At 43.9% G+C, this 26,535-nt stretch overlaps 1 protein-coding gene across 3 annotated transcripts in view; it reads left to right on the top strand.

The window, feature by feature from the left end:
* The first annotated feature begins 1,992 nt into the window (after nt 1-1,992).
* Nucleotides 1,993-26,535, top strand: part of LOC115203979 (rhotekin) — a 39,177-nt gene continuing 14,634 nt past the window's right edge. Inside the window, exons 1-9 of one of the 3 annotated variants that reach the window (XR_003880290.1) lie at nt 1,993-2,385; nt 10,559-10,758; nt 10,856-10,917; nt 15,947-16,000; nt 16,778-16,895; nt 17,113-17,364; nt 17,524-17,618; nt 17,699-17,799; nt 19,257-19,385. Coding sequence is in view for 2 of the 3 variants with exons in the window: in XM_029769122.1 (XP_029624982.1) it covers nt 2,278-2,385; nt 10,559-10,758; nt 10,856-10,917; nt 15,947-16,000; nt 16,778-16,895; nt 17,113-17,364; nt 17,524-17,618; nt 17,699-17,799; nt 19,257-19,385 (1,119 nt within the window). In the remaining variant the exon portion in view is untranslated. The remainder of the gene's footprint in view (nt 2,386-10,558; nt 10,759-10,855; nt 10,918-15,946; nt 16,001-16,777; nt 16,896-17,112; nt 17,365-17,523; nt 17,619-17,698; nt 17,800-19,256; nt 19,386-26,535) is intronic. The other 2 variants (XM_029769122.1, XM_029769121.1) reach the window with 2 other exon arrangements.

Raw genomic sequence — 26,535 nt, 5'->3', positions numbered from 1 at the left:
CCCGAGAAAGAAGTATATCATTCGCGTCGGCCTCATTAGACTCATTAAAGGAAAAGAGGATCCTACCAGCCCATGGAGAGTAATCGCAGTCCTGATGGGTTTTGATCGTGAAAAACCCAGTTTTTCACGATCAACAGTTTCCCCATGTGTATCAAGAATGTAAGATGGCGCCGGAGAAGAAGGCAGACGTTTTACGTGCCCCCAACCGATTGTGTTTTCTTTGTTCATTTATTTGCCTTGTTTGTAACTTATTTTTGAACTTATTTTGTACATAATGTTGCCGCTACCGTCTCTTATGACCGAAAATAACTTCTGGACATCAGGACTACAATTACTCTCCATGGACTGGTAGGATCCTTTTTTCCTTTAACGAGTCCGATGAGGTTCTTGACAGTTCTTGACACAAACCGCTGCGCTTTGCACCTACTACCATACCCCATTCAAACGCACTTACTTTTTTTGTCTTGCCCTTCCACCTTCAAAATGGCACACATATACAATCCATGTCTCAATTATCTCAATGCTTAAAAATCATTCTTTAACCTGTCTCCTCCCCTTCATCTACACTGATTGAAGTTGATTCAACAAGTGGCATCAATAAGGGATCATAGCTTTCACCTGGATTCACCTGGACAGACTATGTCATGGGAAGAGCAGGTGTTCTTAATGTTTTATATACTCAGTGCAATTCACGGTCCCGTCGATGTGAATGGGGCGTGCTCTGTCTGGTGTCTCCTGAAGTCCACAATCAGCTCCTAGCTTAATGATGAGCTTGGAAGGTACTATGGTGTTGAAGGCTGAGCTGTAGTCAATGAACAGCATTCTTACATAGGTATTCCTCTTGTCCAAATGGGATAGAGCAGTCTTCAGTGCAATGGCGATTGCATCATCTGTGGATCTATTGGGGCGGTATGCAAATTGAAGTGGGCCTAGGGTGTCAGGTAAGGTGGAGATGATATGATCCTTAACTAGACCCTCAAAGCACTTCATGATGACAGAAGTGAGTGCTCCCTGGTGATTGTCATTTAGTTCAGGTACCTTTGCTTTCTTGGGTACAGGAACAATGGTGTATTCTAGATCCGTTTAACAAAAGGACACAATCACACCATGAGTAGTTAATAATGAAACATACACCACACCTTTCTTCTTCCCAGAGAATTCTTTATTCCTGTCTGCGCAATGTACTGAGTACCCAGCTGGCTGTATGGATGGGAACAGTATATCTGGAGAGCGCCATGAGTCCGTAAAACAGAGTGTGTTACAGTCACTGATGTCTCTTTGGAAGGATAAGTCAGTTATCCCGTGAAAGCATTTGTGCCGAACCCACTAAGGTGTTTTGGATGCTAAGCTTATGGTCATGTTGCAGCAGTGTGTAGGAAGGAGATTCCGAGATGTGAGAAGTGTGCATGAGGGCATGGGAAAATGGAATGTCTAGTATTGGTGGAAAAAAACTGTGTCAATTGTGTGGGTACTCATGTTGCTGGGGATCAAAAGTTCCCGGTTTGGGAGAGACCGGTTGCCAGGGTCAGTGTAGAACAGAAGGTGTCGTATGCTGAGGCAATGAAGAGAGTAGAGGATGATGGGTCAAGGGTGAGTAGTAGTCCTAGGCCAATACAGAGTGATACAAATGTGTGCTTCAGTAATGTTGGCTTCTTAGCATTCATTGTCATGGTTATCAGCTGTACCGCAGCAATGGAACGTAAATCACAGAGAATAGATGTGGTGGTGGCAGCTGCAGAGAAGTACTTGGGTGTAGGAAGTTTTACTGCAGAGTTACAAGGCCTGTTAAACAAAAGTGTCCTGTCCTCCCAGGCTGTCAGCTTGGTGTAGGATCAGTTAGGGTCAAAGTAGTGGAATGGGGTGTTTTTTTAAATTGTATTTTATTTGTAATTATTATTTATTTTTTAAATAGTGCTATTATAGGTGTAGGATTAGTTGGTAGTGCAATTTTTTCATTTTCATTTCACAAAGTGTAACGTGATCAATAGGCGGCGGCAGGCACAAACAAATGTGCGAACGCCTTGATACCGAAGAAGAAGAAATATCCTCCTCCGCGCTCCCAACCACACCTCTGTCCCCATGGATAAAATAGTAACGTTACGAACACGCCGATGACCCATGGACCTTACTATAACTTCTTGAATAACTTATTAATTTCTCGATAGCATCTACTAAAGAACAGTAGTCATAGTGCGGGTCTTCGCATTTTCAGGATACCATTTGTCATAGCTTTCAAGAATCCTTTCGACTTGTTACTGTACATGGTAGGTTATTAGAATGTTTTGCCGAAATCAGGTGTCGAGAACCACGATAGCAAGGGGGTCAGCATTGGATCTGGAAATACGACGACGGGGGCATTTCAACACTCTTACGGACACGGCACAGGTGAGTGGAGAGCTAACGTTTCGCTCCACAAAGCGATCCTCCCGGCCTGTGTTAATGCGTTATACCATATTTTCGGCTGTTGATGCGGTGTATTTGAGTTCTCTATGATAAATTGGATCACCATAATCAGGCTATTTGAAATAAGTAATGTGCTCTGCTCATAACAACTATAATGTAAAGGGGCAAATCGCATTTGAAACAATAACAAATGGCACCGGCGACCCCTGTTTTGGTAAAAAACGAAGGGATGAGCCTGGAGAAATGTTTGTCTTAAATTCATAGACAGAGCTATTGATGAAAGGACTGACCATCCATATATCAAAGTAATAGTTCTAATGGGCTATGTCCGTTGAACTAAGCTCATGAGTCATTTATAAGTTATATTCTTCAAGAGTCAATGAGTATATAATTTAGAAGTCCCGCAAAAATGTATGTAGCAAAAGCAGATTGCCCCTTTAACAATATTGCTTCGATTTTTTTTGATACAATGACATCACATACTGGAAATGACAAAAATCCTAAATGGTTCTCAGAACTTGTGAAATGACTCATACCTGAGTAATCTAGTTGGAAGGTACATATTGCTTCCTGGCCTTGAAATTATATTGTTTGTCTTGAGTAACAGTAACTCTTTAAGTCACTAATAAGAGGTGATACGATGCTTGAAATAATATATAGTTCATATACACATTCATTCTCTCGCTCCCCATTCCTCCCTCCCATGGGAAATGCAACACTTTTATTCCGACATGATGTCATTTCCCCCCCCCCCCAAGCTCTTTGCCCGCTAATCTTTATACTTGGCACAGACAGATTTCTTATCAGACTCATTTAACACTTTTATCAGCTGCATAAAAACATGGAATGTTTTTTCAAACTCACAGAATCAACTGATCACATTATAAAGTCACCAACCAAGACTAGACCAAGGGGCATCTTCAGGTGAATTGAAGAATAGACGGAGGGGAGAAGGAGATATAGAGGGAAGATGGGAGATGAAGAGCTGAAATCCCAACACACAAACACTCACACACCTGACTTAACGCCAGGGAGTGGAGGAGAGCAGACCAGACCGTGACTCATATCATTGCTCAAGTGCCGGAAGTCCAGACAGCTCCATTTGTCACAGTTAATGATTGATCCATAACTTCTCTTACCTCTTTAACTATGCAGGGTCAGTCTCAAACAATGACTGTTCTGTCTGAGAGCAGCTTGGGGTTTTCCTTGGGTACTGCTCAGTGGGTTGTAGCCTGCAGTATGTGATGCTGCCATTGGGGAAACCACCAAGTGTCCTCCTGTGTAGTAAGCCTAATTTTGACCTAATCATGACCGTCCATGTGTGATGTCCACAAGTTGGTTGCTGGCTCAATTCTTTTTTTGGTCACGGCTTAAGACATGGGTCTTGGTTTTAAAACATTGGTTGGGTTCAAATGTCGCTTAAAACTACATCTGTTTTTAAGCTAGCTAATTAGCACAGGTAGTCCACTCTGTCTTCCATCTGCTTTCCATAAACAAATGCTGTAACATGGGAATATGGCTGTTGGAACCCTAACCCTATTAAGGTGTGTATCAATTTAACCTTTCGTTTTTTATTTTTTATTATTTCTTGCTGATATCAAAGATATGGTCCAAAACCGTACCACACGTGATGCGTGTTAAAGTTCAGACCGAACGTTGCGGCTCTTAACAAAACTCCCCCGTAGAGAAGACGCCTTCGTCCTATGACTCTTATGCGTAATGGAATGGAACTGAGTCATGATCAGGGACTAAAATAATCCATGTCCTGTCCTCCTGTGCAGTTGACTGACCTTAGATCAGTAGGCCAGAGTGAGCTAGCTTTACCCCCCATTAACATCTCTACATAGTGCTGCAGTGGAGAGAGCCTTGATGATACTCTGGCAGGTTCCAATATCAGATTGGACAGCATTTCATTGTGGTTTCACTGACCAGTAACCCACTAGGCAGTCCAAATCCTTTTCTACATTATTGGCTCCAACTCTCCCCCTCAGGAGTTGAATGGATTTGACAATGCTGTCACACTGCATTGTCAATGCTTGAGGTCTGTAACCATGTGCTCTATGAACCACGAATAGAAAGGCCATTGGATGTAGTACAAAACAGTCCAGGAGAGGGCACTGTTGCCTAAAATGTACTCAGGCATAGTACAGTACAGTACATGAAAATAGTTTAATAATACTTTGTCTGAGCCACGATAAAATCTGCATGCTGACAATAGGTCAGAGCTGCAGACGGCGTTAAGATCTGTGTTTATATGACATGTAACATACAGGCCATAGTCATATCTTGTCAGGTAAAGCACATCCAGGTATTAAGTTAGTCTCTCCAGAGGTGGGACAAGTCTGGGACTTGAAATAACAAGGCATACTAATCCATGTAAAATCCCTGCCTCCACTCCCTGTTGACTGGACCTTCTCTCGTCTCTCTGGCTGGCTGTAGTTTTAATAACTCAAACTAGACTGGACTGTATATTCTGTATTATACAACTGGTGGAGTCATTCACAAAGTAGATGGTCGGAGCTCTTTTTGAAGGATCGAGGAACATGAACGTCTTTGAAAATAACCAGGTGAGTGTACAGAACAGTGTTGGTACAGAGGCGGCACCAGACCTTTTTACTAAGGGGTAGCTTGGTCGTTGCGTAGGGATGCTTGTAATATATGGTGTACATGTGTGAAATAAGAAAATCTTTCTCAGGAGCGCCCATGATCACGTATTTAGGGCCATGTATTTATGTATGTACAAGATGGCTAGTGAAGAATTTAATTAATATATTGGAAGGAATCTGGAGTCTAGTCAGAATTTGGGCTGTGTAGACACCTGTTAGAATGTAAATTGGGCCTGGATAGGAATTCTTATGTTTCTGTACAGATATGGTAATCAGGGACCCCTTGTCAGGTGTGCTACATCCTGGTAGGTAACTGGTAGATGTTTGAGGGAAGAGACAGCAGACATAACACAGTTCATTTGGACATGCTTGGACAAATTATTTTTTTTAACCTTTTTGGCTCCCGAGTGGCGCAGCGGTCTATTTCACTGCATCTCAGTGCTAGAGGCGTCACTACAGACACCCTGGTTCGAATCCAGGCTGTATCACAACCGGGTGTGAGTGGGAGTCCCATAGGGCGGCGCACAATTGGCCCAGCGTCGTGCTGGTTTGGCCGGGGTAGGCCGTCATTGTAAATAAGAATTTGTTCTTAACTGACTTGCCTAGTTAAATAAAAATTACTGTCACATGGGGATTTGGTTGTTCAGAGTTAAGTACACTGAACTAAAGGGTAATGGGGCTCCCAAGTGGCGCAGCAGTCTAAGGCACTGCATCTAAGTGCTAGAGGCATCACTACAGACCCTGGTTCGATCCCGGGCTGTATCACAACCAGACGTTATTGGGAGTCCCATAGGGCAGTGCACAATTGGCCCAGCGTCGTGCTGGTTAGGGTTTGGCCTAGGTATGTCGTCATTGTAAAATAACAATTTGTTCATAACTAACTTGTTTAGTTAAATAAATAATAAAATGTAAAAAAAAAAAAGGGATCTATCCATGCTTAAAGAAACATAACACACCATTGAGGGTAATGGTCAAAATACTATAATTAAATGACGTAGCAGCAGCACAAAGCATGATCATTAATCTCTTCCAATCCTCTAATCTTAAACTGGTTTGAATGTGTATAGTGATATAGAGTTAAACCAATGTTGCAACAAAACCTAAAACAATATAGCATCAGTCACATGGCTAGATAATGTCACCACGTTTTGCCCCACATCGTATTGTCTTTGCAGTCTGATCTGATGAATTTATCCTGCCAAGTACCAATGCCAGTGCACACACACACACACACACACACACACACACACACACACACACACACACACACACACAGCCCAAACCCTGATACTTTAGCTGGGTTGTTCCATGTCATTTCAGTAAGCCATGACACCCCCCATCTCAGATTCTTCTGAAATGGTTTCGGTGGTTAAAAATGTATAAGATTAGCATTCCTGCAACATTATTTTATTGAAATATAATTCAACTAATTGATTGCACCCAAATTGGCCATTTATTTCTTTATAGGATTCGTATAATATTCAGTAAATATAATACACTGAACGAAAATATAGATGCAAGATGCAACAATTTCAGAGATTTTACTGAGTTACAGTTCATTATAAGGAAATCACTCAATTAAAATAAATAAATTAGGCCCTAATCTATTTAGAATTGTGTGCAGATCCTTGTGACATGGGGCCGTGCATTATCATGCTGAAACATGAGATAATGGCGGTGGATGAATGGCACGACAATGGGCCTCAGGATCTCGTCACGGTATCTCTGTGCATTCAAATTGCCATCGATAAAATTCAATTGTGTTCATTGTCTGTAGCTTATGCCTGCCCATACCATAACCCCACCACCACCATGACGCACTCTGTTCACAACGTTGACATCAGCAAACCGCTGGCCCATACGATGCCATACACACTGTCTGTCTGCCATCTGCCCAGTACAGTTGAAACCGGGATTCATCTGTGAAGAGCACGCTTTTCCAGCGTGCCAGTGGCCATCGATGTTGAGCATTTTCCCACAGAAGTCGGTTACGACGCTGAACTGCAGTCTGCTAGACCCTGGTGAGGATGAAGAGCACGCAGATAAGCTTCCCTGGGATGTTTCTGACAGTGTGTGCAGAAATTCTTTGGCTGTGCAAACCCACAGTTTCATCAGCTGTCCGGGTGGCTGGACTCACACGATCCCGCAGGTGAAGAAGACGGATGTGGGGGTCATGGGTTGGTGTGGTTACACTTGGTCTGCTGTGGTGAGGCCAGTTGGATGTACTGCCAAATTCATTAATTTCTCTGTAACAGCTCTGGTGGACATTCCTGCAGTCAGCATGCCAATTTGCACACTCCTTAAAAAAAAGACATCTGTGGCATTGTGACAAAACAACACATTTTAGAGTTCCCTTTCATTGTCCCCGGCACAAGGTGCACCTGTGTAATGATCATGATTTTTAATCAGCTTCTTGATATGCCACACCTGTTAGGTGGATGGATTATCTTGGCAGAATGTTTTAATCTTTTGCAATGACTTTTTCAAGCTAAACATGCATGCCGCCTATAGTGAGTGCCAACCACTGGCCGCGCATTTTGCAAGATTGATTGCTTATTAGAGCAATTTAAAAGTAAATGTTACAGCCTGCACTTCTATGCCAGAGAGGAATATTTTGTTTATCAATAGATGATTGTGATCTATCTCCTGCCTTGGTATAGGCTGTGAAATTAAATAGGCTATGATGTTGTGCTTCTATCACACAGCAACACCATGCTGTAGCCTAGTATTGTTGTCAAATATTTCAAATAGTCTACCGGTCTATTTAATTTTGAGCATGCTTAAATAAGGGCTGGATGAATGGTAATATTTGTTGTCGGCCTAGGCTATAGTAGCGGAAATACTGTAAGTCATGTCAGAAAAGGAGAGAGGTCCTGCAATTTCATTGATTTATATAATGAAAGAAACATATAAGGTCTATACGCCTAGTTATGCGATCTCCTTACCAACGGCGAATGTACTCAGCTTTTTAAAAAGAAAATGATGCCCCAGGATTGTGTCTCCTATTTCTGTAGCGTGAGGCAGCTAGATGAACAAGTACACCCCATTGACAGGAAGCTAGTCTATAAAAGGGCCTTACCTCAATCTATCCCCTTAATGCGGAGTGCAAGCAGTGACGCACCGGCTCCCATTTTTACAGTCTATGGTATGACTCGGCCAGGGATTGAACTCCCAAACATCCAATCTCAGGGCAGGTACTCAAATCACAAGGCCACTGAGTGGTAGTGTAGGATAGGAATTTTATGTGTGTGTGGGCGTGCCTCTTTCGGACGTCTGACACTGAAGTGCTTGTTTTGGACATGGATGGTATTTATTATCTGAGTGGACAGGTTAGAAGACTGTGAGGAGAGCTCAGAGACTACATCATGACCGAACAGACAGCGTTCTTCTTGACTTGAGTCATTTGTGTCAATCTGCAGTTTAAACTACAACAAAGCCATCACCCCGCCACTGTTTTGGTAAACCGCTGAGGAAAGGGGCACATGAGGCATTTCTGAGTCATATTCTTCAAGAAACAATGGGTAGGTACGAGGTTTATGTACACTGATTGTACCAAACATTAATATTTTGTTCCATAGGGATGCTGGCCCATGTTGACTCCAATGCTTCACACAGTTGTGTCAAGTTGGCTGAATGGCCTTTGGGTAGTGGACCATTCTTGATCTACACAGCAAACTGTTGAGCATGAAAAACCCAGCAGCGTTGGAGTTCTTGACACACTCAAACCGGTGCGCCTGGCACCTACTACCATAGCCAGGTCAAAGGCACTTAAATATTTTGTCTTGCCCCTTCACACTCTGAATGGAACACATACACAATCCATGTCTCAAGGCTTAAAAATCCTTCTTTAACTGTGTCCTCCCCTGCATATACACTGATTGAAGTGGATTTAACAGGTGACATCAATAAGGGATCATAGCTTTCACCTGGATTCACCTGCTCAGTCTGTCATGGAAAGAGTAGGTGTTTCTAATGTTTTGTACACTCAGTGTATAATTAAATTAAAAGTCCAAAAATGTATGTATTATCACAGATCAGTCTGTTTAACCCAAGATGCTATTTTGACCGGGTCTTTCAGAGTGGGCATTCCTGCAGTCAGCATGCCAATTGCATGCTCCCTCAACTTGAGACATCTGTGGCATTGTGTTGTGTGACAAAACTGCACATGTTTAAATTGGCCTTTTATTTTCCCCAGCACAAGGTGCACCTGTGTAATGATCATGCTGTTTAATCAGCTTCTTGATATGCCACACCTGTCAGGTGGATGGATTATCTTGGCAAAAGAGAAATGCTCACTAACAGGGATGTAAATTAATAGCACAAAACTTAAGAGAAATAAGCTTTTTGTGCGTTTGGAAAATTTCTGGGATCTTTTATTTCAGCTCATGTAACATGGGACCAACACTTTACGTGTTGTGTTTATATTGTTGTTCAGTATTATTATTATTTGGTGGGTGCTTATTTGTCCTATTTCACACATGTACAAGTGTGGTATTATACACGTGTGAATTGGAAATGTGTTTTTTGCATCCAACCCCCCCCGGAAATACCCTTAGAGAGTGGGGGTCATGGCTAATAAATATAGTACCAAACCTCCTAGCTAGTTGGACCAAACCTTTTCGTGACAACAAATTCTGCAAAATGGCACTGATGCAGTAAACTGGGACAAGATCACTCCTATGACTTAAATGACATTGTATACCCAATACATTATTCACACGATTTACCTAATAGCAGGAATGGCATCATCTAGTGGTCAGAACCTGGTAATGTCAGGATGTCTGATGGGACATAAAATCTAATAACTTCAGACAAATTTCTCTGAACAGTTGGCGAAAAAAACGTCACCAAATTCACTGAGAATATATTACATAATTTGAAGAAACTATACTCAGAGCGCAGCTCCATACTACTTGTCATACACAGAGAATTGATACTGTATACTTGTTGTTGGGGTGGGACTGGCGTGGATGTGGGGGGTCCGTGGGAGGCTTTTTATTTTTGGGATTCCTCATGTCTTATTGAATATAAGGAAAAAGTTTGGACCAAATTGGATGTTAGGTACTATATTTATTGAATATTATATGAATCCTATACATTTTAAATGGCCAATTTGGGCGCAATCAATTATCTTAACATCTCAAGAGATCAGATTATATTCCAACAAAATGTTGCAGGAATGCTCATTTTATCTGTTTCTAACTACAGACACGATTTCATAACAAACTGAGATGGTGGGTGTCAATCCTCTTTCTTGTGCTGTTTGAAGTGGAAAGCCCCAGCTGCTTGATTGTCTAGGGTTTCTGGTAAACAGGACAGAATATATCCTTACTGCCCTCATCCTCCTGTCTAGGCCTGGTCCAAGACCTCTGACTTCTGTTGAGTCGGGTAGTGTTGTTAGATTTGGCACTGTTGAATGCGGAGGAAGGGTCACCTAGCTGTACACAAGCCAATAGTAACTGATTAGTAAAGTAGAGCCACTCTTATCTTTTCTGTTATCTTTCTCTCCTTATTGTTCTTGCTCTGCTCTCTCACTCTCAACCACTCAGGACGGTGAAGTGCAGCGTCAGATAGACCGCGAGGTGCGGATGCGTGAGGGGGCCAGTAAGCTGCTAGCTGCGTGCTCCCAGAGAGACCAGGCCCTGGAGGCCTCCAAGAGTCTGCTCACCTGCAACACCCGCATCCTGGCCCTGCTCAGCCAGCTGCAGAGGATGAGGGAGGCCCAGGTCCTGCAGAGAGTAGGCCACAGGTAGGAGAGAGAGGGGGTGGGTGGGTGGGTGGGTGGGGGCAGTTTGTTGTCATAACAATTTAGTAAATAAATAAAACCACTCTGTTCTCCGCTGCAGGTCCTGTATTGGTGGGTCACTGGATGAAAGGCTGCCCTGCATGGGTAATGTGGCCATTTCAGGTGAGTGTACACATGCGCACACAGACACCATTGTAAGATGGCGCCGATAGATGGCAGCTTTGCTTCAAGTCCTTAGGAAACTGTGCAGTTTTTTTGTATTATTTCTTTCATTGTTAGCCCAGAAAACCTTAAGTGTTATTACATACAGCCGGGAAGAACTATTAGATATCAACTTACCAGTACAACCAGCACTACAACCAGGAATACGACTTTCCCGAAGCGTATCCTTTGTCTGCACCTCCCAGGGCATTTGAACTGATTCCAGAGGCCGACCCAAAACAACGCCGTCGGAGGAGAGGGTGCCGGAGCGGTCTTCTAGTGGGGCTTCGGATTCGCGTACACCACCCACTGCTTCCGAGTATATTACTCGCTAATGTCCAGTCCCTAGTTAACAAAGTCGACGGAATTAGTGCAAGAGTTGCTTTCCAAAGAGATATCCGGGATTGTAACATACTCTGTTTCACGGAGACATGGCTAGCTGGGGACATGCTGTCGGAGTCCGTACAGCCAACGGGATTTTCAGTGCATCGCGCCAACAGGAACAAACATCTCTCTGGTAAGAAGAAGTGTGGGTGTGTATGTTTCATGATTAATGACTCATGGTGTAATTGTAACAACATACAAGAACTCACGTCCTTTTGTTCACCTGACCTATAATTCCTCACAATCAAATGCTGACCGTATTATCTCCCAAGACAACTCTTCTCGGTTATTGTCACAGCCTTGTATATCCCCCCACAAGCAGATACCAATACGGCCATCAAGGAACTTCACTGGACTTTATGCAAAGTCCAGTGAGGCTGCATTTATTGTAGCTGGGGATTTTAACAAAGCTAATCTGAGAGCAAGGCTATCAGCATATCGATTGCAGTACACAAGCGAGTAACACACTCGACCACTGCTACTCTAACTTCCGCAATGCATGCACGGCCCTCCCCCGCCCTCCATCTGGCAAATCTGACCATGACTCCATCTTGTTGCTTCCCTTGAATAGGCAGAAACTAAAACAGGAAGTGCCCGTGCTTAGGTCTATCCAACGCTGGTCTGGCCAATCAGATTCCACGCTTCAAGATTGCTTCAATCACGTGGATTGGGATATGTTCCAGGTAGCCTCAGACAATAACATTGACATATACGCTGACTCGGTGAGAAAGTTTATAAGGAAGTGTATAGGAGATGTTGTACCCACTGTGACTATTAAAACCTTCCCTTACCAGAAACCGTGGCTTGATGGCAGCATTTGCGCAAAACTGAAAGCACGTACCACCGCATGTAATCATGGCTAGGCGACTGGAAACATGGCCGAATACAGTGAAGTTATTCCCTCCGTAAGGCAATCAAACAAGCAAGAGGTCACTATAGAGACAAAGTGGAGTCGCAGTTCAACGGCTCAAACATGAGACGTACAGTTGAAGTCAAAGTTTACATACACCTTAGCCAAATACATTTAAATTCAGTTTTTCCACAATTCCTGACATTTAATCCTAGTAAAAATTCCTTGTCTTACGTCAGTTAGGATCACCACTTTATTTTAAGAATGTGAAATGTCAGAATAATAGTAGAGTGATTTATTTCAGCTTTTATTTCTTTCATCACATTCCCAGTGGGTCAGAAGTTTACATACACTCAATTAGTATTTGGTAGCATTGCCTTTAAATTGTTTAACTTGGGTCAAATGTTCCGGGTAGCCTTCCACAAGCTTCCCACAATTAAGTTCGGTGAATTTTGGCCAATTCCTCCTGACAGAGCTGGTGTAACTGAGTCAGGTTTGTAGGCCTCCTTGCACGCACACGCTTTTTCAGTCTTGCCCACACATTTTCTATGCGATTGAGGTCAGGGCTTTGTGATGGCCACCCCAACACCTTAACTTTGTTGTCCTAAAGCCATTTTGCCACAACTTTGGAAGTATACTTGGGGTCATTGACCATTTGGAAGACCCATTTGCGACCAAGCTTTAACTTCCTGACTGATGTCTTGAGATGTTGCTTCAATATATTCACATCATTTTCCTACCTCATGATGCCATCTATTTTGTGAAGTGCACCAGTCCTTCCTGCAGCAAAGCACCCCCACAACATGATGCTGCCACCCCCGTCCTTCACGGTTGGGATGGTGTTCTTCGGCTTGCAAGCCTTCCCCTTTTTCCTCCAAACATAACGATGATCATTATGGCCAAACAGTTCTATTTTTGTTTCATCAAACCAGAGGACATTTCTCCAAAAAGTACGATCTTTGTCCCCATGTGCAGTTGCAAACTGTAGTCTGACTTTTTTATTGCGGTTTTGGAGCAGTGGCTTCTTCCTTGCTGAGTGGCCTTTCAGGTTATGTCGATATAGGACTCGTTTTACTGTGGATATAGATACTTTTGTACCTGTTTCCTCCAGCATCTTCACAAGGTCCTTTGCTGTTGTTCTGGGATTGATTTGCACTTTTCGCACCAAAGTACGTTCATCTCTAGGAGACAGAACACGTCTCCTTCCTGAGCAGTATGATGGCTGCGTGGTCCCATGATGTTTGTACAGATGAACGTGTTACCTTCAGGCGTTTGGAAATTTCTCCCAAGGATGAACCAGACTTATGGAGGTCTACAATTTTTTTTCCTGAGGTCTTGGCTGATTTCTTTTGATTTCCCCATGATGTCAAGCAAAGAGGCACTGAGTTTGAAGGTAGGCCTTGAAATACATCCACAGGTACACCTCCAATTGACTCAAACGATGTCAATTAGCCTATCAGAAGCTTCTAAAGCCATAACATAATTTTCTGGAATTTTCGAAGCTGTTTAAAGGCACAGTCAACTTAGTGTATGTAAACTTCTGGCCCACTGGAATTGTGATTAAGTGAAATAAGCTGTCTGTAAACAATTGTTGGAAAAATTACTTGTCATGCACAAAGTAGATGCTTGCTTAGTCCCCTCTTGTACTCCCTGTTCACCAAGACTGCGTGGCATTACTCCAACACCATCATTAAGTTTCCTGACGACACGACGGTGGTTGGCCTGTGTCATGCACAACGTAGATGTCCTAACCGACTTGCCAAAACTATAGTTTGTTAACAAGATATTTGTGGAATGGTTGAAAAACGAGTTTTAATGACTCTAACCTAAGTGTATGTAAACTTCCGACTTCAACTGTATGTGGCAGTGTCTACAGACAATCGACGTCTTTCTCCCAGACAAATTAACCTACTTTTTTGCTCGCTTTGAGGACAATACAGTGCCACTGACACGGCCCGCTACCAAAGCCTGTGGGCTCTCCTTCTCCATGGCCAACGTGAGTAAAACATTTAAACGTGTTAACCCTCGCAAGGCTGCCGGTCCAGATGGCATCCCTAGCCACGTTCTCAGAGCATGCGCAGACCAGCTGGCTGGTGTGTTTACGGACATATTCAACCAATCCCTATCCCAGTTTGCTGTCCCCACATGCTTCAAGATGGCCACCATTGTTCCTGTTTCCAAGAAAGCAAAGGTAACTGAACTAAATGACTATAGCCCTGTAGCACTCACTTCTGTCATCATGAAGTGCTTTGAGAGACTAGTCAAGGATCATATCACCTCCACTCTACCTGATACTCTAGACCCACTCCAATTTGCTTACAGCCCCAATAGGGTCACAGACGATGCAATCGCCATCACACTGCCCTATCCCATCTGGAAAAGAGGAATACCTATCTAAGTCTGCTGTTCATTGACTACAGCTCAGCATTCAACACCATAGTACCCTCCAATTTCATCATTAAGCTTGAGACCCTGGGTCTCGACTCCGCCCTGTGCAACTGGGTCCTGGACTTCCTAACGGTCCGCCCGCAGGTGGTGAAGGTAGGAAACAACATCCTCAACACTGGGTCTCCACAAGGGTACGTTCTCAGCCCTCTCCCGTACTCCCTGTTTACCCACAACTGGGTGGCCATGCGCGCCTCCAACACAATCATCAAGTTTGCTGACGACACTACAGTGGTAGGCTTGATTACCAACAATGACGAGAGCCTACAAGGAGGAAGTGAGGGCCCTCGGTGTGTGCCAAGAAAATAACCTCTCACTCAATGTCAGCAAAACAAAAGAGATGACTGTGGACTTCAGGAAACAGCAAAGGGAGCACCCCCCTATCCACATCGACGGGACAGTAGTGAAGTTGGAAAGTTCCTCGCTGTACATATCACCGACAAACTGAAATGGTCCACTCGCACAGACAGTGTGGTGAAGGCGCAACAGTGCCTCTTCAACCTCAGGAGGCTGACAAAATGTGGTTTGTCACCGAAAACCCTCACTAACCTTTACAGGTGCACAATCACCGCCTGGTACGGCAACTGCAACGCCCACAACCGCAGGGCTCTCCAGAGGGTGGTGCGGTCTGCATAACACATCATCGGGGGCAAACTACCTGCCCTCCATGACACCTACAACACCCGATGTCACAGGAAGGCAAAATAGATAATCAAGGACAACAACCACCCGAGCCACTGCCTGTTCACCCCGATTCCATCCAGAAGGCGAGTTCAGTACAGGTGCATCAAAGCTGGGACAGAGAGATTGAAAAACATCTTCTCATCAGATTGTTAAACAGCCACCACAAGCACAGAGAGGCGGCTGCCTACCTACAGACTTGATATCATTGGCCACTTTAATAAATGGAAAACTAGTCACTTAAAGAGGCATTATTAAAGAATGTTTACATATCTCACATTACTCATCTCATATGTATATACTGTATCCTTCACTATCTAATGCATCTTAGCCTCTCTGTCACTGCTCATCCATATATGTTATACATATATATCCTCTTCCCATTCCTTTACTAGATGGTGTGTATTAGGTTTTGTTGTGGAATTGTTAGATATTACCTGTTACATACTGCTGCATTGTCGGATCTACAGTAGAAGCATAAGCATTCCGCTACTCTCGCAATAACATCTGCTAACCATGTGTATGTGACAATAACATTTGGTTTTGATTTGCCCAACAGATACAGGTAGGAGTACTATATCTAACAGAAATGTCTCATTCTCCCTCTCTCGCTGTCTCTCTGTCTCTCAGACCTGCGTATCCCACTCATGTGGAAAGACTCAGAGTACTTCAAGAGCAAAGGAGGTGAGTCCCATATAACCTCAGATGGTGCTGTCACTAACCCTGTCATGACAACGCATCATCTGTTCATGCCAGAGACACACATAACTTTGGGGGGGATTAAATCCTCGCTCCTCAACATCGGTCCTGAACATCTCACATCCAATAACAACATTAGACAGTAATAGCACTTGATAGCATCTAGCTCCTAACAGTAATGTTTGAATTGAATGGAACAGCTACTGGTAACCCTTTGGTTAGATTAGAATGCAAGTGGTGCATATTGAGAGAGTGGAGTCTCTATTGGCTATTTGTATTTAAGTGTACCCGGCCGGTACGTCATCAGTTCATCAGAGTTTAATTTGAGCCATATCTCTCCCACCACTACCAGAGTGTCCTGAGTACATACATTCCATTGATGGAGTAAATCTAAGGTCTCAATCTATAATCTGGTCTAAACCAGTTACGTGGCTAATCCATGCAGATTATGACTCGTGCATGTGGGGTAAGCACATTCAATTAACTGCCTCCTGTTTGTTTCTAAAAACACTTGTATTATCGTGGCTCCTCTCAGAGCTACATCTGAAATCAGGTCAGATTTAGAGGTCACACAAGTTAATCCTGTAAAGGTGTAGTTATTGGACTCTTACTTAACCTACTACGTTCTCACTTTTTCTGCCATCTCTGTCCTGTTCTCTTTCTGCTCTCTCTGCCCATCTTCTTTTCTCTAAAACTCCATCCTCTCCATCTCCATCTCCCACTCTATTCTATTCTTTCTCTATCTATCTTGCTATCTTTCAGAGCTGCATCGCTGTGCTGTGTTCTGTCTGCTCCAGTGTGGCAGAGAGATCTATGACACAGACCTGGTGATGGCGGACAGGACTTTGACTGACATCTGCTTCGAGGACACCGTCATATTGCAAGTGGCTGCTCGAGTTGCTCTCATTTTGTCTCCTTAACTTATATGACACTATTAGTGCAGGTGATGTAGCATTTTGTCTGTGGTTTTAATATTTGCTCAGAAACATGTAGAGAACTTCTGTCCTCTTCAGTTTAGTTGTGTGTAATTCTGTATTTCATTATGTCCATTGCTATATTCATCTGTGTGTGTGTGTTGGTTCCTGTATATGATCCAGTAAGGAGGCGAGCCCGTGCTTTGAGATCCGTGTGGAGCTGTACAGTACCTGTGTGGTGGAGGACTTCTCTCCGGGCCCAGGGGCACTAGGACCCAGGAGACATAACCGCCTCAGCAGCTCCCTGGGCTGCACCTCTGGGAGGAGGATCAGGGCAGCTCTAGAGTCTGCAGCCTGTGGTACCATATCCAACGTAGAGGGATGTGATGGACGAGGAGGGTCTCCACCACCTCTGCTGCCTGCTCTCTGTACAGAGTGAGTGTTGATGTAACAGCTTGCATATGCATGACACACACACACACGCAACGGTGATGCAAATGTCAAATCAAACTGGCCACACATGTCGTCAAATATGCATACTTACATGCAGTAAGTTCAGACTAACTGTCGATTGTGTGTGGTTTCTGTTTACAGGGGGCCAAAGTATCACCTTCTGGCCCACACCACACTGACAATAGCACATGTTCAGGACAGCTTCAGAACACACGACCTGTCCATATCAGCCACAGGTGAGTGGTGACTCCTCTCCTTAGGCCGTTTACTGTCCTTGTATAGCAAGCAACAAACTCATTAACCAATATTGTTCCAGAGGACAGTGCATTCTGGCTGCCTCTCTATGGCAGTGTGTGTTGCCGTCTGGTAGCCCAGCCTCTCTGTATGACCCAGCAGGTTATCAGCGGCAGGATCAAGGTGAGTGAACTCTTAGTCACCGCCATCAGTATCACACCCACCATCATCATTCACATCATTTGTTTAATCATTCTCAGTTTTAGTATGATCATTAGAGTCGTAATTACAGTGCCTTCCAAAAGTATTCCGACAACCTTGACTTTTTCCATGTTTTGTTACGTTACAGCCTTATTCTAAAATGGATTCAGTCGTTTTTTTCTCTCATCAATCTACGCACAATACGCCATAATGACAAAATAAGAATAGGTGTTTAGATTCTTTTGGCAAATGCATATAAAAAACTGAAATCGCATTTACATAAGTATTCAGACTCTTTACTCAGTACTTTGTTGAAGCATCTTTGGCAGCGATTACAGCCTCGAGTCTTCTTGGGTATGATGCTAAAAGCTTGGCACATCTGTATTTGGGGAGTTTCTTCCATTCTTCTCTGCAGATCCTCTCAAGCTCTATCAGGTTGGATGGGGAGCATCGCTGCACAGCTATTTTCAGGCCTCTCCAGAGACCTTCGATTGGGTTCAAGTCCAAACTCTGGCTGGGCCACTCAAAAACATCCCCACAGCATGATGCTGCCACCATCAGGCTTTGCTGTAGAGATGGTGCCATGTTTCCTCCAGACGTGACGCTTGGCATTCAGGACAAAGAGTTCAATCTTGGTTTCATCAGACCAGAGACTTTTTTTTGGTTCTCGTGGTCTGAGTCCTTTAGGTGCCTTTTCGCAAACTCCAAGCGGGCTGTCATGTGCCTTTTACTGAGGAGTGGCTTCCGTCTGGCCACTCTACCATAAAGGCCTGATTGTGCTGCAGAGATGGTTGTCCTTCTGGAAGGTTCTCCCATCTCCACAGACACTCTAGGAAGAGTCTTGGTGGTTCCAAACTTCTTCCATTTAAGAGTGATGGAGGCCACTGTGTTCTTGGACCTTCAGTGCTACAGAAATGTTTTCATACCCTTACCCAGATCTGTGACTCCACACAATCCTGTCTTGGAGCTCTACGAACAATTCCTTCGACCTCAGGGCATGGTTTTGGCTCTGACATGCACTGTTAACTGTGGGACCTTACATAGACAAGGTGTGTGCCTTTCCAAATCATGTCCAATCAATTGAATTTACCACAGGTGGACACCAATCAAGTTGTAGAAACATCTCAAGGATGATCAATGGAAACAGGATGCACCTGAGCTCAATATCGAGTCTCATAGCAAAGGGTCTGAATACTTATGAAAATAAGTTTTTTTTTAAATTTTTTTTTATAAATTTGCAAACATGTCTAAAAACCTGTCTTTTTGTGTCATTATGGGGTATTGTGTGTAGATTGAGGAAAACAATTAATTGAATCAATTTTAGAATAAGGCTGTAACGTAACAAAATGTGGAAAAAGTCAGTGTCTGAATACTTTCCGAATGCACTCTAGTTTAGTTAAAAGCATCGTTATAATCATTCCTACCATTCTCATGATCAGCTTGAGAAGGAGCCTGAGTGCTGGACTGACACCTACGGTGTCCTCAAAGGGACAAGTCTTATCTGTTACCACAGTCAAGAGAGCATGGTTGCCCAAGAGGAACCGTTATTCACCATCGCCATCAACAAGGTTTGTTACTCCTGTAGACACGTCAGCATATTCACACTCAGTCATCCATACACACGGCCAAAATGCAGAGACTGACGCAAATTTGCATAAATACTGAACTATAATCACATTTAGCACCCACAAAAGGACAATATTGTTTTTATTAGAGGTGTACACCCCTTGTAGCAAGAAATAACAGCACAACACCACTCTGCATACAGTCCAGTACATCACTGGGGCTGAGCTTCCTGCCATCCAGGACCTCTATTCCAGGCGGTGTAAGAGGAAGGCCTTAAAAATGGTCAGACTCCAGCCACCCAAGTCATAGACTGTTTTCTCTGCTACCGCATGACAAGCGGTACCGGAGTGCCAAGTCTGAGACTAAAAGGCTCTTTAACGCTTCTACCCCGAAGCCATAAGACTGCTGAACAGTTAATCAAATGGCCACTGGACTATTTGCATTGACCCCCTTATTTTATTCAGACTCTTGCACAGCCTTGATGTACACTCACTAGACTCTAACCATACACTCACACAAACACACACATGCATATTGATGCCACACACACATAGTACCTGGCCAAAAGTATGTGGACACCTTCAAATTAGTGGATTTGGCTATTTCAGACCGAGCCGTTGCTGACAGGTGTATAAATTTGAGCACACAGCCATGACATCTCCATAGACAAACATTGGCAGTAGAATGGCCACACTGAAGAGCTCAGTGACTTTCAACATGGGACCGTCATAGCTTACCACTTTTCCAACAAGTCAGTTCGTCAGATTTCTGTCCTGCTAGAGCTGCCCTGGTCAACTGTAAGTCCTGTTATTGTGAAGTGGAAACGCCTAGGCGCAACAACGGCTCAGCCACACAAGCTCACAGAACTGGACCGCCGAGTTCTTAAGCATGTAGCTCGTAAAAATCATCTGCCCCCGGTTGCAACACTCATTACCGAGTTCCAAACTGCCTCTAGAAGCAACGCCAGCACAATAACTGTTCGTCGGGAGCTTCATGAAATGGGTTTCCATGGGCGAGCAGCCTCACACAAGCCTAGGATCAACATGCGCAATACCAAGCTTTGGGATGGTGTAAAGCTCGCCTCCATTGGACTAGGGAGCAGTGGAAACGCGTTCTCTGGAGTGATGAATCATGCTTTGTCATCTGGCAGTCCGACGAATGAATGTGGGTTTGGTGGATACCGGAAGAATGCTATCTGCCCGACTGTATAGTGCCAACTGTAAAGTTTTGTGGAGGAGGAATAATGGTCTGGGGCTGTTATTCATGGTTCGGGCTAGGCCCCTTAGTTCCAGTGAAGGGACATTTTAATGCTACAGCATACAATGACATTCTAGATGATTCTGTTTTTCCAGCTTTGTGGCAACAGTTTGGGAAAGGCTCTTTCCTGTTTCAGCATGACAATGCACAAAGCGAGGTCCATACAGAAATGGTTTGTCGATCAGTGTGGAAGGACTTGACTGGCCTGCACAGAGCCCTGACTTCAAACCCACCTTTGGGATGAATTAGAACGCCGACTGCGAGGAAGGACTAATTGTCCAACATCAGTGCCTGACCTCATTAATGCTCTTGTGGCTGAATGGAATCAAATCCCAGCAGCAATGTTCCAACATCAAGTGGAAAGCGTTCCCAGAAGAGTGGAGGCTGTTATAGCAGCAAAGGGTGGACCAACTCCATATTAATGCCCATGATTTTGGAATGAGATGTTCGAATGTGCACATACTTTTGGCCCTTCACAATCTTCACATATACTGCTGCTACTCTCTGTTTTTTATGTATGCGTAGTCACTTTAACCCTACCTACATGTACATATTACCTTAATTATCTTGACTAACCCATACCCCTGCACATTGACTCGGTACCGGTACACCTTGTATATAGCCTCGTTGTTATTGTGTTACTAGTTTTACTCTTTTTGGTTCATCACATTTTTCTTACATAACCAATAATGCTTTTAAATAACGAAGGGCGCGTAAGTAAGCATTTCACTGTAAGTTCTACCTGTTGTATTTGGTGCATGTGACATAGAATTTGATTTCTTTGAAGTCTGCTGCAGTTTCATGATCAGTCCACTAGAGAGCACTGTCGAAGTGTAACCCAAAGACACCCCTTGCCTGGAGATTATTTTTTATTGCTTTTATTTAACTAGGCAAGTTAGTTAAGAACAAATTCTTATTTAGAATGACAGCCTACCAGTAGGCAAAATACCTTCTGCAAGGGAGAGGGGCCTAGGATTAAAATAAAGATAGGACAAAACACCCATCTCGACAAGAGACACCAACACTACATGGAGACCTAAGACAACCTAGCATGGCAGCAACACATGACAACCTAGCATGGCAGCAACACATGACAACCTAGCATGGCAGCAACACATGACAACCTAGCATGGCAGCAACACATGGCAAGCAACACATGGCAACCTAGCATGGCAGCAACACATGGCAACTGTCACGGTTGTCGTTGGTTAAGGAGGACCAAAACGCAGCAGGAATGTTGATGCTCATCTTGTGTATTTATTTACAAACTAAGTGAACACCAAAACGAACTTACGAACAACGAAACAGTCTTGAATGGCTCACTCGGCGAAACAATCTCCCACAATTACACAGACAAACACACCCAACTAATATAGGACTTCCAATCAAAGGCAACACCAAACAGCTGCCTTCAATTGGAAGTCCACCCCAATTAACTCAACACAGAATTACATAAACAAGGAACAGTGCCCAAAACCCCCGGAATACATAAATCAAATGCCCTTTTTAGAAAAACCACCACCCGGAATACATAAATCAAATGCCCTTTTTAGAAAAACCACCACCCCGAACCACATAAACCAAATACCCTCTGCCACGTCCTGACCAAACTACAATAACAATTAACCCTTATACTGGCCAGGACGTGACAGCAACCTAGCATGACAGCAACACATGGCAACCTAGCATGGCAGCAACACATGGCAACCTAGCATGGCAGCAACACATGGCAACCTAGCATGGCAGCAACACATGGCAACCTAGCATGGCAGCAACACATGACAACCTAGCATGGCAGCAACACATGACAACCTAGCATGGCAGCAACACATGACAACCTAGCATGGCAGCAACACCGCATGACAACCTAGCATGGAAGCAACACCGCATGAAAACCTAGCATGGCAGCAACACCGCATGACAACCTAGCATGGCAGCAACACCGCATGACAACCTAGCATGGCAGCAACACCGCATGACAAACTAGCATGGCAGCAACACCGCATGACAACCTAGCATGGCAGCAACACCGCATGACAACCTAGCATGGCAGCAACACCGCATGACAACCTAGCATGGCAGCAACACCGCATGACAACCTAGCATGGCAGCAACACCGCATGACAACCTAGCATGGCAGCAACACCGCATGACAACCTAGCATGGCAGCAACACCGCATGACAACCTAGCATGGCAGCAACACCGCATGACAACCTAGCATGGCAGCAACACCGCATGACAACCTAGCATGGCAGCAACACCGCATGACAACCTAGCATGGCAGCAACACCGCATGACAACCTAGCATGGCAGCAACACCGCATGACAACCTAGCATGGCAGCAACACCGCATGACAACCTAGCATGGCAGCAACACCGCATGACAACCTAGCATGGCAGCAACACCGCATGACAACCTAGCATGGCAGCAACACCGCATGACAACCTAGCATGGCAGCAACACCGCATGACAACCTAGCATGGCAGCAACACCGCATGACAACCTAGCATGGCAGCAACACCGCATGACAACCTAGCATGGCAGCAACACCGCATGACAACCTAGCATGGCAGCAACACCGCATGACAACCTAGCATGGCAGCAACACCGCATGACAACCTAGCATGGCAGCAACACCGCATGACAACCTAGCATGGCAGCAACACCGCATGACAACCTAGCATGGCAGCAACACCACAATGTTTTTTGGGGTGAAGTTTAAGGAGCTCCTTTAGCACCTCAGACTCTGACCGCCTGCAGGGAGAAACTTTGTAGCGGGGGCAGTGGCAAAAAAGAGGGAGGAGCATCGGGGATTTGAGGAAATGTTTGGTGGGCAATAAGGCATGGCTGAGTGAAATAGGAATACTGACTTAATGAGGTGGTGATTTAAACTCTGCCAGATCACGGTCGAACCAGGGGCTGAACCTGTTTTCTAATTATAATTTTCATTATGGGTGCATATTTGTTAACGATACCATCTGAAAATATCAAAAAAGAAGGTCCAAGCGTCTTCAACGGAGGGGATCAAGCTGATTCTATACCAATTTAGAGGCCAGATCATGAAGGAAGGCTTGCTAAAAAACCTTAATGAGCAAGTGTCAACAAATCAGGACAGGTCGTTTCACTGAGCAGCCATTACGAACACAGGCTGTGAAACAGCGATCAATGGTGTTTTCTGTAATGACCTATCAGGATTATTTGTGAGGATAACATCAGGGAGAGTAGCCTTTTCTGGGTGTTTGGACTCATACCTTGTGGGATTGGTAAGTCCCATTGCTTTAGGATTTGGTCAGGTGGTTTAGCATGTCCCAGTTTAGGTCACCTAGCAGGACAAATTCAGACCAAGTGTAAGGGTCCAGGAGAGAGCTTAGGGCAGGTAGGGTTCAGACCGGTGCTGATGGAGGACGATAACACCCAGCAACAGTCAACAAAGAGTTAGATGAAAGTTTAATGTGTAAAACCAGCAAATCAAATTGTTTGGGGACAGACTTGATGGAGACAACCGAGCACTGAAAGTGTTCCTTGGTAAAGATTTCCCCTCCACTACCTTTGGAAGATTTGTCTTGCAGAAAAAGGTTATAACCAGAAAGGATAACATCAGTGTTCAAAATACTCTTTCTTAACCACTTCTCAGTAATGACCAACACATCTGGATTGGAGCTGTGAACCCACACTTTCAATTGATACATTTTAGGTAATAAGCTTCTAGTGTTAATGTGCAGAAAACCCAGGCTTTTACAAGAGCAGAAATCAGTGAAGCAGATATCAGAGCACAAATCAGAAATGGGGCTAGCAACAGTAGATGGGCCAGGGTGTACATGCACATTTCCAGATATAATCAGGACACGGCAGAGGACAGGGAGAGCTCTGCAGTGTTGATTTCTAACATTTTGAATGTGCATCAGATGGCAAAAAGATAATATTGTAGGGCAATTTAATCAGGTAACATGAATACAAAGCCGGTGAGAGGTGGTTAGAATGGGATGGGAGGCCAAAAGACTGTGTAACCAATAGAGAGTCAGAGTCACGGGTGTGGGAACAAACAGTCTACCCCACGGTTGGGTAAACAAGCAAGTTTAAAGTCAGATCTCGCTTTGAGCATTACAGGAAGGGATTTCTGTTTGCTTGCTGTTTAACCCCTCCACGCTCATTCTCTCACAATGAAGCCAACTATTTCATGCAATGTGGGTGGGTGCTTATCAGCCTGACAGCAACTACAGTACATGCACATCAGCTATGTGCACAACACAGCAGCTATGGGCACGAGTGGTGCACGGGTCAGCTGTTTGTTCACCCGCACCTGCCCGCGTTTGCTAATAACCCATCCACAACCGCCTGACTATATGTAATAAAGTGAAAATCTAAGGCCCTTACCCGCTAATATAGAAAATGGGCTGTAGGCTACAGTCAGACACACTGAAGGAATTGTTTTTTTGACAGAGAGGGCAGGATTTTTTGTTGCCTGATTTTATATATGTTTCTGCTTATAATTTCCGATATTTTGTTAAGCAATTTTTTTGTCAACTTGTCTATAATTAGATACATGCAGCTTCTCTTCTGTCATTAGCCTATATGTTGCCCTAGAATACTAAATAAAACCTTGCTCACCAGAATGGTATAAATCGATAAAATGAATTCTTCAATCAAATCAAATTTTATTGGTCACATACACATGGTTAGCAGATGTTAATGTGAGTGTAGGGAAATGCTTGTGCTTCTAGTTCTGATCATGCAGTAATATTTAACAAATAATCTAACAATTTCACAACAACTACCTTTTTTACGCACAAGTGTAAAGGAATGAATAAGAATATGTACATATAAATATATGGATGAGCGATGGCCGAACGGCATAGGCAAGATGCAGTAGATGGTATAGAGTACAGTATATACAGTGGGGAGAACAAGTATTTGATACACTGCCGATTTTGCTGGTTTTCCTACTTACAAAGCATGTAGAGGCCTGTAATTGTTATCATAGGTACACTTCAACTGTGAGAGACGGAATCTAAAACAAAAATCCAGAAAATCACATTGTATGATTTTTAAGTAATTAATTTGCATTTGTTGCCACTCGTTGCCATAGGCACAATAAATGGATCCAGAAAAGAAAGAACGTAGCAGAAGCACCAAGGCTGCTGGCCTGAAGCTGCTGACCCAGACCTCTTCTTCTCTTTCTCTGCCCTTCTCTCTCTCTGATACCTGTCCCTGAGTCCTCTCCACTTCCTCCTAAAATCTTCTTCTACATAGACATGAACATGATAAGCCAAACCATTACCTAGCATAACTATAGTTATTAGATAGCTATCATGAACATGTCACCTACTGTACACACACACACACACACACACACACACACACACACACACACACGGTTATCTGACCAAATTATCAGGGGTACAGTAGTATCTACTATTACTATTTATCTGACATTCACACTCACACTCTTTCAAACTTGATTATTTGGTAAAGTTATCAGGGGTAGTAACTAGCATAATTTATGACTTTCTTTCACACACACACACCTCATTGGCTAGGTTAGCAAGCAAGGTTAGCTAGCTAGCTCACGTTAACTAGCCACATCTAGCACACGCTCACTACTAAACTGACCTGGCAATCCTACTATCGTGGACACTTGTCTCCAAGCAGCATTTTTTGTGTTTATGTCCCTGTAGCTGTCAGCAGTTGTGTCAAAAAGACACGGTTTTGAGGACACTGCGAAAAATGATTCCTCCATGTGTCCAACCGCATGTGACCATCTGCAAAAGATACCTGCATCAGTATAGTTGCCTAGCTGCGCAAAATGTTATGCAGCAGTGATGCAATGACTCGGTCGGTGGGTTCGAAGCGTTATTGATGGCTGTTTTAACAGTCTGATGGCCTTGAGATAGAA

This window comes from Salmo trutta, chromosome 12 (genome assembly GCF_901001165.1).
Source record: "Salmo trutta chromosome 12, fSalTru1.1, whole genome shotgun sequence".
Taxonomy (NCBI): domain Eukaryota; kingdom Metazoa; phylum Chordata; class Actinopteri; order Salmoniformes; family Salmonidae; genus Salmo; species Salmo trutta.
The sequence above is the reverse complement of the archived record's forward strand: the minus strand, read 5'-3'. Positions and strand labels throughout refer to the sequence as shown.